The 15,573-nt window shown below is 38.6% G+C and overlaps 1 protein-coding gene across 3 annotated transcripts in view; it reads right to left on the bottom strand.

The window, feature by feature from the left end:
* Positions 1–15,573, bottom strand: part of clasp1a (cytoplasmic linker associated protein 1a) — a 91,973-nt gene that overhangs the window by 48,180 nt on the left and 28,220 nt on the right. For all 3 annotated transcript variants that reach the window (XM_008286057.1, XM_008286059.1, XM_008286060.1), the window contains exons 5-8: positions 15,476–15,567; positions 15,030–15,105; positions 14,557–14,654; positions 12,652–12,722 (exon numbers count right to left, since the gene is read on the bottom strand). In XM_008286057.1, the coding sequence (XP_008284279.1) occupies positions 12,652–12,722; positions 14,557–14,654; positions 15,030–15,105; positions 15,476–15,567 (337 nt within the window). The remainder of the gene's footprint in view (positions 1–12,651; positions 12,723–14,556; positions 14,655–15,029; positions 15,106–15,475; positions 15,568–15,573) is intronic.

The raw sequence follows: 15,573 nt of genomic DNA, 5'->3' as shown, positions 1-15,573 counted from the left end.
AGGGACGGGGTTTCTCCTTCCGCTCTTAACCTCTTCTGTCCCACCAACTCTTCTCTCTCTCTCTCTCTCTCTCTCAAATTTCTTGTATATGTCACACTTTTTCAGTCCCTATCACATGGTCGTCTCCTGGTCCTTTCTGGAGCTCAGGGGATGTAATGAGCCTTTCCATCAGGCTACAGCCATGTCTATCACACAGGCCTGCTGTGGTTTAGCCCGCAGTCTGTGGACTTACATAATAGACAGATGACTGGTGATCAGTGTTATGTCATAACAAACACATCTTATTTTACTGACAAACCACAGAGACTTCTGGCACAGCAGAAAACTAATCTTCTGGCGACAAGTTATGGCTTGATGAAATCTGCAAGTTACCCATCTAACCCTAACACTTCTAATGTGTAGTACCCCTTTTGTTTTGTCCTCCACTAATTTATAGCATGTGACCTTTTTCCCAAGCAACCCTGCTTCAACCTATTTAGCACAGACAAATTTGGTCCATCAGATATCTAACAGGGATCTAAGCTCTTGCTTTCTAAGAGCATCGCCTTGACAACCAAGCAGAGGAGTTGACTTCACTGCCAAAGGGAGCTCTGATTGTGTGCTTTTTCTTAGTATTATTATTATTATTGTTACTATATTCTGGGATATGTTGCATTTTGAGAAAGGTAATAAGACTTTCCAGATCTTCCTCAATAAACATGTCTTTTGGATTGCCCTCATTTCACATGAAAGTCAAAGTGACAGGTGATTTTACACACCTTTAAAGTTCCTCTTTAACTTTAAGTCTGGCCAGAAAAGATGTCAGACAGCAGTCATTTATGTCGGAAAACACAGACTGATCTTCTAAAGTTGAAGATAGACTTGTTCTGACAAGCGCTGCTCTAAAGCCTAAAAGGTCGTGGTCATTAAAATGCAAACTATCTGCAGGGCTAAATAAAAGAGACAGGTAAGAACAGATTTGACAAGAACATAGCGAATGTAACAGTAGAGCCTACATACAAGTGAGATATTCATGAGTCCATGCATTTGTGACATCTGGACTATTGTAACTCCTTATCCTCAGGATGTCCCAATAATTCTCTTAAAAACCTTCAGCTGATTCAAAATGCTGCAGCCAGAGTTCTGACAGGAACCAGTAGCAGAGATTATATTTCTCTCGTATTAGTTTCTCTTCATTGGCTCCCTGTAAAATCCAGGATAGATTTTAAAATCTTGCTTCTCACATACAAAACACCTGACCAAATGACCAAACTCCATTTTACCTTAAAGACCTTATTGTACCGTATCATCCTAACAGAGCCCTTCGCTCTCAGACTGCAGGTCTACTTGTGGTTCCAGAGTTTCCAGAAGTAGAGTGGGAGGCAGAGTCTTCAGTTATCAGCTCTTCTGTTGTGGAATCAGCTCCCAGTTTGGGTTCAGGAGGCAGACACCCTCTCTACTTTAAGAATAGGCTCGAAACTTTCCTCTTTGATTAAGCTGATAGTTAGTGCTGCTCAGCCGTCCCTTAGTGATTGCTGCAATAACTTTAGACTGCCAGGGGATTCCCATGATGCACTGAGCACCTCTCCCCTCGTCTCCTTTCTTTTTCCATACAGTTATAACCAGCATTGCATGACACTAACTTTGTGTCTGAAACTACACTGGATGGAAACAACGACAACAGGACAATGCATTGCACTTCTTCTTAAATCCTAACATGGTGTCCTCATTTCAAGAGCATAACTACAGCTTCTACATTTGGGACTAGGGATGTCTTTGCAACAAATGCTTTGGGACCAAGTGTGCTCCAAAATTCTGACAACGTGACAGTTCTTGTTTTTTTCTAGTATCACAGGTGCCATCGAGGCAGGACAAGCAACGTGTGGAATTGTGACAGGAAGTATAGGTGCAGTGATCGGTCCACAGTGACTTGTGGGGAAAAGAAAGTGCAGATATGAAATGTTTGAGTCAGATGATCGGGAACAAGTTATAGTCAGAATGCAAATGGTGTCGCAGAGGAGGGGTTTTCAAAATCCGACACTGTGGGCCTACATTCAGACAAACCTTTCATCTACTCACTTATTTTTGCTTATTTCCTAACTGCCAATGGGCGAGATTATATTATTTGATCCATAGACACACAACAACTGAGTCAAGATAGTCTAATATTGCTGTGTTGCACAACTGCAAACTACACAAAATACATAAATAAATGTGTCCTGAGGCTATGTTTTCTAGAATATAATCCTGTTCCTGTAGTCTGTGGCTATTTTTGCTTCCCTCTTCAGCTTTGGCAAACCATTCATTGCTGACTGATGTAAAACGCAAACTTTCTAACTGTATTAAAATTACACAGTAAAATACAGAGCGATTTACCTTGAGTTCACTAGGGTTCGGGTGACACAAAGTTAGTCTGAAACAGAAAGTGGTACATGAAACGCTTTCATGCTTATGTTTATACACACACAAGCATGGCCAGTGTTCTGCCAGGAACACAGCATTTATAATGGAACATTACACAGAACAAAACGACACAGCTGAAGTAAGTGTAAGAGGCACATTATAAAAGTGCTGTGACTTCCTCCTGAAGGGAGTGAGGCTTAGTTGATCTCAGATCAGTGTCATATTTTCTGCGCCTGCATCTACATACTGGTAAGCAGGACATCACCTGCCCAAGTCCACATGGACTCTTCTGCAAACGATTACATGAAGCTCAAAATTTTAGCCCATGCAGAATCTATGCTACAAGGGCAGTCGTGTTTATGCTCAGCGGTAGAGTGCATGTGCATAATCCACAGATTTATGATGCATGTATGGACAAAGTCCTCCAATCGACCTCCAGTCAGGCTAGAAGGTAATAACTGTGGTGTCCTCAGCTGTCCATGTGCATGTCGGCAAGGGAGCATAATCAAGGCTTTAATCCAAATTGTAAGAAACTGTTTGTATATGCTTGAATGGAGTGGATGTTCATTTATATGTAAAAGTCCTTCATTTGCACATTAACAAGAAAAATAAAACAAAGAAACTTAGCATACCCTTATATTTGAGAAGCTAGAAATACAAAATGTTTATCATTTTCATTTAATAAATCACTTAAACTTGTTAGAAACAATTGTTTCAGAACAGAAAAACTAAAAAATGATCAACCACAGTACCCAAAGACTGGAAAAATGATCTCCAAATTGCACTTTTTCAGACATACGAGTGAAGAAAAAAGGTCATTCACAGTGGGAGTGATGTCATCACAGCACACAGACTGAAAAGACGCGATCATTGTCGCACTGCTTATTCAGAGGACAATGAGCTGGCAATCCCACTCAGAATTTACAGTCACTTGAAAGAATGAGGAATTGAAGCAGGGAACTGCAATGCTGATTTCCCTCTGTCAGTGTAGGGCTTCCAGCTAACTGATATTTTTCTAAGGTGATTTGTACACCACAGGTTAATGAAGTCAGTTGAGACAGAGTTGAATTTCGCATGCTGCTATTTACGAGAAAGATTTTCCCACAATTCATAGCTAAAAGTCAGGAGTAGTTCAGCCTAATTAGAAATAAGTGTTTTGAGGAAAAATACCTTTATCTGCAACAATAACATTAATATGTTAACTGGTCAACAAGACAACTTCCTCCAACAGTTCTCATGGTGTTAATTCTCAAACACACTGCCACAAATGCGAATGCTTGGGCAGCGCATGACAGTTGATGAAAATCTGTCACTTTATCACTTGCTGTCAAACAAGATGGTCTGTCGGCAGTGTTGCAAAGTGGTCTAATTAGCCTAGTAAGCTTGTTTTTGTTCCAGTCCAGTCTTCTGTAATAGCAATAGTTGTCTCTTCTATTCTAAGAGTCTGCTATCTTTCAGGGTAGCAGCAGTGAATATGAAATAGTACATATAAACATCTTCTTTTATGATTTATTGTTTGACTTCTCATTGACGTAGAAGAACTTCAAACTACTACCAGCTAAAAATACAGGGGGGAAAAAACATGGCGAATAAAAATATATCAGTCAAAATCCTTTTAGTCCTCTTTTGCAAGACTGCATGTGACCTGAGCAGAAGAAGAGACAATCAAATGTAGAGGCAAAAAACAACTGCAGAAACAAAGGCAAAGAGACAAAGAGGCCAGCAGAGTCAAACAAACAAAAAACTAGAACTAAAGTTCCAACCCAAATAACACCTAACGGAAGACGAATGGCCAAAAACTGATGTTAAATACTAAAATATCTCACTCATTGTGTTGTCCTGGCACAACAATGAAAAAAATCACATGTGGTTCCAATGCATTGCGCTCTTAAATGGCTTCAAAAAGTCCATTCAGAAAATAATAATAATAATAATAATATTGATAATAATAATACCAATAATAATAATCATAATAATAATAAACTTTATTTATAGAGCACTTTTCAAAACAAATGTTACACTGCCTTCCAAAAACAATGAAATTAAAATTGAAATAAAATAAAAACACATAATAAGAACATAAAACTTAAATAAAATCAGGAAAAGCTCTCTGATAAAAATGTGTTTTAAGTGACAAAAACACATACCAACAACATATGGCATGTACCTTTGCATATTTACATTAATGTAAATATGCAAATCTTTAGGCACTTCAGATCTTCTTATCCATCTTAACTCTTATCCATTATGCAACACTATCTCAGATTCATTTTGGAGCATTAGTCTAAACAGAAAAGATTACAAGATGTCACAGATGCAATGAAGACAGCCTAAACCCACAGAAGAACTATGGTAAGTTCTCCAAGATGGGTGGAACAACCAACTCGCCAGATACCTTCAAGGACTGTGTGCAAGTTTCTCTTCAATGTCTAGATGTACACCAAAATTTTATTTAACAGCATTACGGCAACTCAGCAACAAAGACTTGCAGAAAATTAGCAGTTAGATAAAAACTAAGCTAACAAGAAATCAAAGTTTTTGTAAATTCACAAATGAGCTTCTCGGCCATTGAAACTGGTTTTTGTACCGACTTGTATAAACATCCAGTGCAGTTGGTGTAGATAACCGTAGCCTGTGTGCTGGCAGAGGGGCCACTGCTACAGCAGTCTATTGTTGTGCCCAGCAAAGAGTCCATTTAACCCCCAGTCACATGGACAGAGAGGTTGCTTGCACATTTCACTTGGCAGAGAGCATAAGGAAGACAATCCCGTCATTCAGTAGGTTGGCCAAAGTTCATACTCGTCTCTCTTCATCTCTGCACCCTGTGTTAGTTGCATATGAAGTCCCACAACTCCTCACACTCACAGCCTCTCTCTCATTTTTACTGCCTCTTTCAACTGTGTATTGACTAACAAGCCCGAAGTCTCTGCATCTCCTGATCTTGTATTTTTGTAAATGGCAAAAATGGAAATACCCATTTCAATAACGAACTATGAACAAATGTTATATGTACATCCAAAGCCCAATAAAAGGTAGCCCCTGACCAAAACAATTCATTACTTATCAGTGAGTCAAACTGTTCCACTGGGTGACATGTTCCTTCTTCACGATGAACACAGATTTAACAGTATATCTTTGAGATTCATGTCTTCAGTTGGAACCAGGGGGGCCAGAGAGAGGAAGATAATGCAATTTAAGTAAAAATTAAACCTTTCATTTGCTATAACTTGTTTTGACCAACTGTCTATCTCACAAGGTCAAAAAATCATAACGTTTAATAGTCTTCTTCTGCTAGTTATCAGAAAATAGATAACACATCATTCCACCAAACAAAAACAAGATTTTGTCTTTAGATTGTAACATGTTTTTTTAAATAGTTTTTAACAGAGCTCAAAAATGTTTTTCAGGCCTGAAATTCCATGTGTCCATCTCCTAAACTTACTAAGTTATGAGGGCTCAGAAATGCGAGAAAAATATTGATAGTGTGAAGTTTTGCATTGCTTAATTGAATACATTAAAGTTAATGCACAGGAAAAAAAAACATCTGATTGTGCAGAAGTCGGGTAGTCAGTTTCATGTGACTTTTCATGAATGCCCCTAAGAAGGAAAAAAAAAAAAAAACAGAATACCACTAAAGTGACATTTCGGCATCATCTTCATTGTCACAATGAGGAGCATCTCATACTGCTAGATATATATTTGTGATTTCTATTTTCACTCCTAAAATTAATACATGCAAATAACACAAACAACGCCCAGAGTTAAAGAATTACCATATATAGAAAAGGTTTTACTTCAGTGCTTAAAAAGCCAAATCCTCCTCCACACTATGAAACAGCCAATGGCAACAGATTCACAACCACGCACACACCCACACATAAAACACGCACGTTAAGCTCTCTGCAAAGCAGTGCTTTCCCTCTTTGCGTGTCTGTGTGTGTGTGCGTGTCTGTGTGTGTGTGTGTGTGTGTGTGATGATCAAAGGGCCTCCTTAGAAAAAGCATTCCTTCTTCAGCATTCATTCCTCCATACTCCTCCTCAACCACTGGTGTGTACTATTTCCAACATGGTGAAACATACGAAACTATACACACTCGCATGCACACAATTGCACGTACACACAATACTCCAGCACCCACACGACACAGCCAAACTTGTGTCAAAGCAAATTGGTGAGACTAGCAGGGTTATTCCATCTCGTGTCATCAGGGGCCTTCTGCTCAACCATCTCTGATTTGTTTCAAACTTTTTGTTATTATAAACAACTAAAAACTTTAGCTATTTGTCAAATCCGTGCTATATTTTTTCTCAGAATATCTCAGGAACTATTCAAGATAAAGGCCAAAAAAAAATGTTATTCCTCATTGAGCCATTGATTCAGAATCTGCAATAATGGACAAGTCGATCAAATAATCTATGATTATGGGTGAGCTGCAATGTGAAAAAAAGTAAAGCTGTCACATAAACAAAAAATCTATTTTAATATGAAATACTTGATCAAAAATGCCAAAAAATAAATAAATAAATAAAATTATTTTCACCGAACTGATTGAGCAGGTATGAACAGTTGCACCATAAAAACAAAAATGTTGCTAGATAGCTTGATCCAAGTAGAACAAACTTCTGGACTTTTAAAATGGTTCTCCAAAGAGATCTCAGAAAACAATCTTTTTATAAGATAAGATATGCCTTTATTAATCTCACAGTGGAGAAATTCACATTGTTTTAGTCTTTAAAACATAGCCTCAAAATTCAATGTCCAAAAGACAAACCAAAGGTGGGTTGACGGGCAGATTTTAGAAATGTTATCTCTAAACATATTTGAGATATCAAGCTAAAATTTTCACATATCTTTATACATATCCATAGTTTATGATAAAAAAAAATAAATTCTGGTAAATCAGAGATGTTTGAGCAGAAACTGTTCTAAAAATGTGCTGATTTGAGATGGAATGACCCAGCAGGCTCTGCTGACACATAAATTTGGTTTTGATGGTGTAATAATCCTTGAAACCTATTTTCACTTTCACAATTCTGCAAATCATGTAATTTCCTATTTTACTGATGGATCCCGCAGTGATATCACATAACGAACAGTAAAAAGTATCAAAAATAGTGATTCTAGTCATTTGTGTTAGTGTGCACTAGGTAAAACAAAGTTGGAAGGCTGTGTCGCTGCAAACACTTAAACCCAGTGACATGACGGGGCTGAAGGTGACCGATGTAGATCTGCTTTGCTCTCAGCTTGCAGCTCATCACAGCTGAAAAGACAGGTTTGCAATGTCTGCAATGTTTATGTAACAGCGGAGTGCTGGAATTGAGGACGCAGAAGGAAGCCCATGCACACACACAAAAGCCTTGGAACTACAGCCAACTACAAAGATGTCTTGTGATTGTGTTGAAGAAACTGAGAACCCATTGGCTGATAGAGTGTAGTTACAACAATCCACTCATTTTCAGCTTCCCTGTTTTAAGACATGGCTGCTGGCCAACCGCCGCTGTGGTTATAAATACTGCCTCTATTTGAAGCTCCAGTCTGCATTATGCATTGATCTGCTCTAAATGGGCTCATGCTGATACAGACTGACCAATCAGCCAGAGAAACTTAACAACATGACAGATCTATTGGGAAAAAAAAGCACTAAAATAATCAGAACTCTGGTGTTAAAGAGAACCCACCTGCAGGTTTGAAAGGCATGTTATCTTTCTAAAATAATTAAAAAACAAAATTAAAGAAAACAGAAAGAATTACTGGATTTTCAACTTTGTGACACACAAAAAAGGGATATGTAATAAAACAACAACAACAACAACAAACACTTTTGCACTGGACATTGTAAAAACCTAAAAATTCATCCTCCTTTGATCAGTCCAAGAAACCATGATTTTCTGAGCTGATGTGCAGAGTAATGTGAAAAACACCTAGTTGGTAGAGACTGCAAAAATATAAATACTCAAACATCTATAGTGTGTGAAGTCACTTTATGATTTATAGCTTTATAACTGTGTCAAAGTGCCCAAAAGACATTTGATAGTTTTCTCTCCTAGTCATTGTGTTGATTTCATAGAGGTACGGGACTTATATTGCAGTGAAAAATGAGCCCATAGTGAGAAAAATGTACCAGGAGCAACCTATACACCGCTTAATCCTCACTAGGATCGTGGGGGGCTGGAGCCTAGAGGGTTAAATGACACTCCAAATAACTGCAAACCTTCCAAGCACCAGAACTGTGCACCCATATGATATCAGCTCTGCTATCAGCGCTCAGCTCCTTATTAAAAGTAAATGTATTCGTCTATTTCAGATTCCACAGCCAGAACTGTTGACAGATTTACATTTATCTGTTTCATTTGTTTCTATACAACGTAGGCCAGTATAAGCAATCCTAAAAAAAAATGCTCTGATCAGTAATCTGTATCAGCCAATCACCTTACTATCAGTACTTCCTTCTGAGAGTTAAAGACTGAGTAGTGTGCACCTTTTAATTTTGGGCTTTTAGATATACAGGTTTATTCTAAGAGGCGTAAAATGACAGCAATTTAGTGCAACAATAATTTTAAAAAGTTATTTATTACAACTCATTTTGTAGTAAAGAGAGCAAAGGTCAGACTCGAAGGCTCCTGACAGCAGATGGTGAATAACATATTTCTGAGGTTCAATTTAAATGAGTCTAAAAAGGACAGAGGGGAAAGTTTAAAGACATTAATTATCATTTATTGTAATTTTTGGCAAATATCCCTGCAGCAGAGGCAGTGACTCCGCAAATAATGCAGTAAGAACAGTCTGAGCTCGCTAAACCCGCTCCGTAATACATCAAACACAGAAAGTCCAAAACAGATTATTATAGCTATATAATGCTTATTTAGCTACTCGAAACCATAGAGCTAGATTTAAGAATTTACTGAATAATTTTCTGATATGGTGTAGCAATTCTGCAGGTCAAGTTACCAAAAAAAAAAAACATATTACAGGAATAAAGGGAGGAGTGAATGGACTGCATAACAAACTGTGCAAATTATAGATAGCCATATGTGGCAGTTTACGTACTGATTGTAATTCTCATCTCTCATCTTTGCCAGCGCTGGACCAAGATGAAAGAGTTGGGATGCTTTAGACATGCTGTTGTTCAAGACGCTAAGAGGAGACTGGAGGCAAGACTGTTTCCACAGCAGAGATAAACAAAATGTAACACGTAGCACCGTGCAGAAAGGACTGCTGCTGCCATACAGCAAAAAAAAAGAAAAAGAGATCAGGATCGATTCCTTAGCTTAAGGTATCAAGAAAGTACAGAAGATGCTTTCTCAATAACAGCCAGCTTATAACTTAGCAACAACTGAGTCATACCGTTTTGCAGCAGAAAAAAAGAAAGAAAAAAAAGGATTACATAAGCGAGTTTAAACTGTGATTTTCTTCTTATCAGACAGCTCTGTCTTCACATGCACAAAACAAACACTCAACCACTAGGAGAATGGATAATCTCTGTCATTTAAGTCTTTGTGATACGTGTGGTCTGAAAACTCAACTCTATTTCAAGTCTTACCTTCTCCAGCTGTCATGGTGCAAAGCTGCCCTCAGCAATGTAGCCTGAGAGGAATGCTGCTATGCAACTGATCGCTCAGCCTTCTCTACAGTCGCTGCCCTAAATCTCTCTCTGCTACTGTTTACCTCTTGGTGGTGCTACAGAAATGGCTGCTTTGTTTTGCTCTCTATCCCTCTACAATCTGTCTGTTCTCTACCCCTACCTCGCCCCCACCACCCCTCCTCCTCCTCATCCTCCTCCTCGCCTGTGCAACAGCACAAGAGCAAAACCACCTCTTCTCCTCCGTTGCTCACATAGTTTGATCCGTGCACATATTACAGCGTCTTTTTTAACAGTCCTTTGCAAAACAATTTCAAAGCACTTCTTTTCTGACAGTATGGAGTGCATTGATCATAAAGTGACATTGCAATTTTAACCCATTACCTTTGCAGTATATAATGCTCACTACTTTACAAGTACGCCTATTCCCTGTACACAGAATTTATTTCAGTGTTGTTAGATTGCTGTCAAAAAAGGCTGAAGGTCTACATGTTTCACTGTTCAGCTCACTCCCTGCCAATATTAGCACCCAATATTAGCACCCTGAGACAAATGGAATTGAATTAAAATGAGTTGTCATCTGTAGTTCTAAAGTAAATTTTAGTGCAGCTGTGAAAAAGAGGTTGAGCCAAGCAGCTGATGGTGATAGATATACTGACTCACTCTCTAATAACTGTTAAAATGAGTCATGTTTATATTTTTCACTTTGTCTTCCTAATGAACCTGCAGCAACTCTGCACAGGACAAAATGAAAACAAGCTGTTGTGACTAAGAGCGACAGCATATTCATTAGGACTAATATTCAAGAATGTCCTTCTTCAAACTCCAAATATGAGAGTCAATTCACAACTTGCACAACATTACAGAAGATTTGAATTTTTTCTTGCATGTCAAAATTAAAACCACACAACAAAGAAACATTTAGTCATGTGTTCACTACATTTGTGCGGTGAGGATATCTGCTTTTATGTAGTGATAAAATAACTAACAACGACTGCAAATATTTAGTGTTGACTCATCAGAGGCAGCTTTAAAAAAGAATGGTCAAAAATCCATCCAGCAGAAATATACAAGCCCTAGTATGGGTCAATATCCAAAAACACTGAAATGTAACTCAATGGCATCTTTTGTTAGACTCTCCTTGCCTGATGAATGTCAATGCATGTCTTCCAACTCCAGTTTGTAACACAGGCTTTCTGTTGAAAATTGTCTCTCAGCCTATACTGAAATAGCCCCAGTGACACTGTTTTATTTTGTTAAGAGAGAGAGACACACAAGCGTTATGCAACTGTTCCCACCCTGAAAAATATTTCTCATGACAAGTGTAATTACAGTGTCATGCATAAAGTAGAAGAAATCTACTGAACAGGATGTTGTCAGATCAAAATATGTTCCCTAAATAAATTCCAGAAAAAAAAAATGAAGGAAACAGCTAAACTGTGTTTATTTCTGAGTTACAGTATGAGCCAGCAAAAATCTAGTCCAGATCATCCTCAAGTGTTGCTATGGGTTATAATTAACCTAATAGTTGATGGGTAGTCCAAACAGGACAGAAAAGTATGGAATTCATTACAATTATCTCTTTGGCTGGTATCACAGTCCTACTGTTTGCGAACGGCACAGTTCATTACGTTATCTTCACTGTTAACGCCACATGAGACGCAGAGTGATAGCTGAGAGGGGATGTTGAAAACAGTTTTGAAACACTGATCCCAGTCTAACTATTTTCCTCAACTCAGCTGTTCGCCTCGTAAATGCAGTGTGGTCAGCTGTAATGGGACGGAGTCAGCAATAAGTGTGTGTGAGCAGCTCCACTTGCACTAAGGTCACAACTCTGCTGTCATACAACACATCCATCCATCTGCATTGTTATTGTGTCTCTTTTCTGTTTTTGACCTTTCTATTGTGATATATTTCTACAGCTAGAGGGACGCTTCTGGAAGCCTGTTTTGATCTCTGGATATAGAAAAGGACATATGAAAGTTCCAATGGACGCCCACCTCCTGTGGCTAAAGCTCATCCTCTGTAGCCCCAGGCTGTCCGTCTGGCCTGCAACCCCCCTCCTGTCTTCACATCCATAGCAATACACACATACACATTCAACATGGAAAATACAGTCTAACAAGAGCTGACATGTCCAAATGGAGTATGACTAAAGAATAGAGGAGTGACACAGGAGAGGAAAAACTGGCTGAAAGACACTGACAATGTGGTGAAAGTGAGGGTTTGAAGAAAGAAGCCTGCTGTTTAAGTCATCACAACGCTCTGCTTTCACACATAACTCTTGAATTCCACCCAGCACCACATGACAAACTGCCACCAAGCTGTTCCACATCCACAACCAATTCATACTGTGTTACGCTGAGACTACAAAAGCCCTGATATTCGCAGTGCATCTGCGCTCCCTCGTGTCCATTTCCCACTAAACTGGATGTTCGCGGAAAGGAAATAAACAAAAACAATGGTGTGTGCAATAAAAGAAGCCACCCAGCAACGAAATACAAGACATTACACAATTTTCTGAATGATATTGACTTTGCCTTTGTGCATGTGGTTGTTGGGAGCACATCAAAAAGTTAAAGTGCTAAAAGTATACCACACGTGAGAAATGTGAGCAAGGTTGATATCAACAGCAAACAGGAGCTTAAAAAATGGGCTAAAAAAAATGACACGCAGGAGAAGTACTCACCTGAACCAGAGGATGAGATCATGTTCCCAGATCTTTGGACTTCATCGAATCTGCTAAAGATTACATTCAACCTATAAAAATGACACAAAGGAAGAAAGAACAAAAAAGACGGTGTTAAAGAATGGAGGCAGAGAGAGAGATGGACCTGCTGGCTGCACCATCACCTCTGAGGTAAGAAGCTCTCCCTCTGCACTGTGCAGCAGTGGTGGCCAAGACCAAAATAGACAGTGTCCAAAACGACCACACACATGACTAACTGGCAGTAGGGGGCCAGAGAGAGAGAGAGGGAGAGAAAGAGAAAGACAGAGAAAGGTGATGGTGGAATGCAGTGACATATTGTTCCATATGGATCAGAGTAAAACAAGACAAAAGGTAAGAAAATAACACAAACACCTTGTACATGTCTATTGGCATGTAATATATGAAAGATGAAAGAAAATAATGCAGCTTGTCCAAACCTGAGCTCTGGCATTCTGGCCATTTTAAAGGGCTTGTTCTGAGGCTGATAACATGAGAGATGACTGAAAATCTGATGTAGTGGCAGACAAAAAAATTGCTGGGTGTTCCATCAAGAGGCGATGTTAAACTCATCAAGCACAAGGAATGAAGAATGAAAAAAGGCATTGAGTGACTTCTGCAGTCTGAGGTGACTATAAAATGAATCCTTAGGAAACTTGTTCTCATAGGAATTTTGCGCATCCTAACTCCATGTTGTGAGTTCAGCTCAAATCAAATCGTATAGACCACCAACTTCTTTATAAAAATATGTGCTTGCAGTTGAGGAATCATTGCAACATTTATCTGGACCAAAAATTCAGGACATGAAACTAGACAAGATGCGAAAATTCTCTGCCATTTTTAAAATTACAAAAGACAGGTGCGCTAATTTCTTATAAAGTCTGTCACAAATTACAGTTTCACAGTTGCCCGATTTGAGCTATTGGTGTAAAGGTATGAAAAATGTTAACAGTTTTAATGAGTCTTTGTAATTATTTGGAGTCGGGTCTTCTTCCAAGAACACTGAGAAATATGCGATATGTATAATACTAAACAGAAACACCACATTAAGAACTCTGTGTGTGTTACTTCTAATACACAAAACACAAATGAATGATTATTTTCACTGTTGATTAATCTGTCCAATATTTCTGCTGTTAACTGATCAGTTGTTTGGTGAATAAAATGTCAAAAAAGGCTCAGCAATGTTGACCAGTGTTTCCAAAAAGACCAAGATGATTGACCTCAAATGTCTTGTCTTGTCTTCTCTTGTCCACAACCCAAAGACAGTCATGTTACTGTCATTAAATTAAGGAGGACGGAAGACAAACCATATTCAAATTTAGGAATATGGAATTAGATCTTATAGATTGTCTTTTTTTTTTCTTTTTTTTTTAATAATTCTAACAGATTGATTGAATATACGTGAGTTGGTTACTAGTTAAACAGTTGGCACCTAATTGATTAATCAATGCAGGTTCATGGCAGCGTTCAAATGTGTCATTATCCAAAAGCACTTAATATGAAAACTATTAGAATCACAACATTGTGAAATTCAAATAGAACATTTTAATTCAAAGACTACGCTCTTCTTGAAAAAATAAAACATACAGTGGATCTCTTGTGCATCTTCGCATTCTAAAGCTGCAATATGGAAAGACTCCACCAGAGGGAGAAGTGTGTCTGAAGGAGGTCTGCTGCCTCTTTGTGTCTGAATATGGAAGGTAATCTTGCTCTCACCACTATACAGCACTGTCACAAGTACCACGATGTGTGTGTTTGAGAAAGGAGGTGAAAAATGATGTAAACAGGAAAAAAGCAAAACAGTAAAAACAGAAAAGGTCAAAAGGACAAAGGTGGATATGCTGAGACAGACAGTGACAGGTTAGTAGATGTCTGTTTTTGTACCGTGACTGTGGCAGGCCCTTCTTGCTGAGATCCAGCCTCACCCTTTCACCCACATGCCTGTAGATCTCCACCAAGCAGCTCATAGCTCCATCACGTACCTGATGACCACAGTAAAACACAAAAACAACTATTTAAACAAATGCTGATATCTTTATAAAGATATGTACCCCTGATTCACTGGGTTTGGACAAACACATCATTCAACCATGGCATATTGTTCTGTCCTCAACGTGCACTACTTAATCATGTCACTAGGGGGAGAACCAAAGCGTGTTTGAGCCTGTGCCTGTCTGTGTCTGAACATGGCCTCTTTTGAATTGTCTGATACACCAGAGAAAAGACATACTCTTAAAAACGCTAAAATAGTTTTGCTTATTACTCTGCTAAATTCTGCAGTTCTTGAAAATGCCGGACAAAATGGAAAACACCTGACAACAGTAACAAGAACTGTGAAAAAGCATGACAGGGTTTACCTGACTTGTGGGGTCCCCCAGGAGGTTACATATATGAGGAACAATTTTACTGAGGGTCAGGCCTTGAGCCCCATATCTGCAAGAAGAAGTTTTTAAAAAAAAAAATCAGCCCCATGAACAGATGAACTGTACAAGACATACAAGGAGACAGAAGCACACACAGGAGGATATTGAAATAAAGTCAAGGGGCAGTGTGCGGCCACAAACCAAGTAAATTACAGTCTGTTTACTTTAGCATGAGGAGAACAAGCAATTTCCTAATATCCCAAGTTAACGAAATTGTAACACATTTAAAGAATGGGTCTTTTATGTTTTACAAGAATATCACAAACATAGAAATACTGTAGACCTAAATATAAAAGACGAAATCATATCAAGGCACATGAAAATACGGTTTTCCTATGAACCACCACAATCAAAACAACTGAAACTGGATGGAGGCTTACGTGTTCAGCGTGGCGATGAGACAAAGGCACACTCCTTCTCTGGTCCTGTTGTTTTTATGTTTGAAGCCTCCCAGCATTCTGTCCCATACATACTGAAA

Source organism: Stegastes partitus, unplaced genomic scaffold (assembly GCF_000690725.1).
Source record: "Stegastes partitus isolate 25-593 unplaced genomic scaffold, Stegastes_partitus-1.0.2 Scaffold429, whole genome shotgun sequence".
Taxonomy (NCBI): Eukaryota; Metazoa; Chordata; class Actinopteri; family Pomacentridae; genus Stegastes; species Stegastes partitus.
The sequence above is the reverse complement of the archived record's forward strand: the minus strand, read 5'-3'. Positions and strand labels throughout refer to the sequence as shown.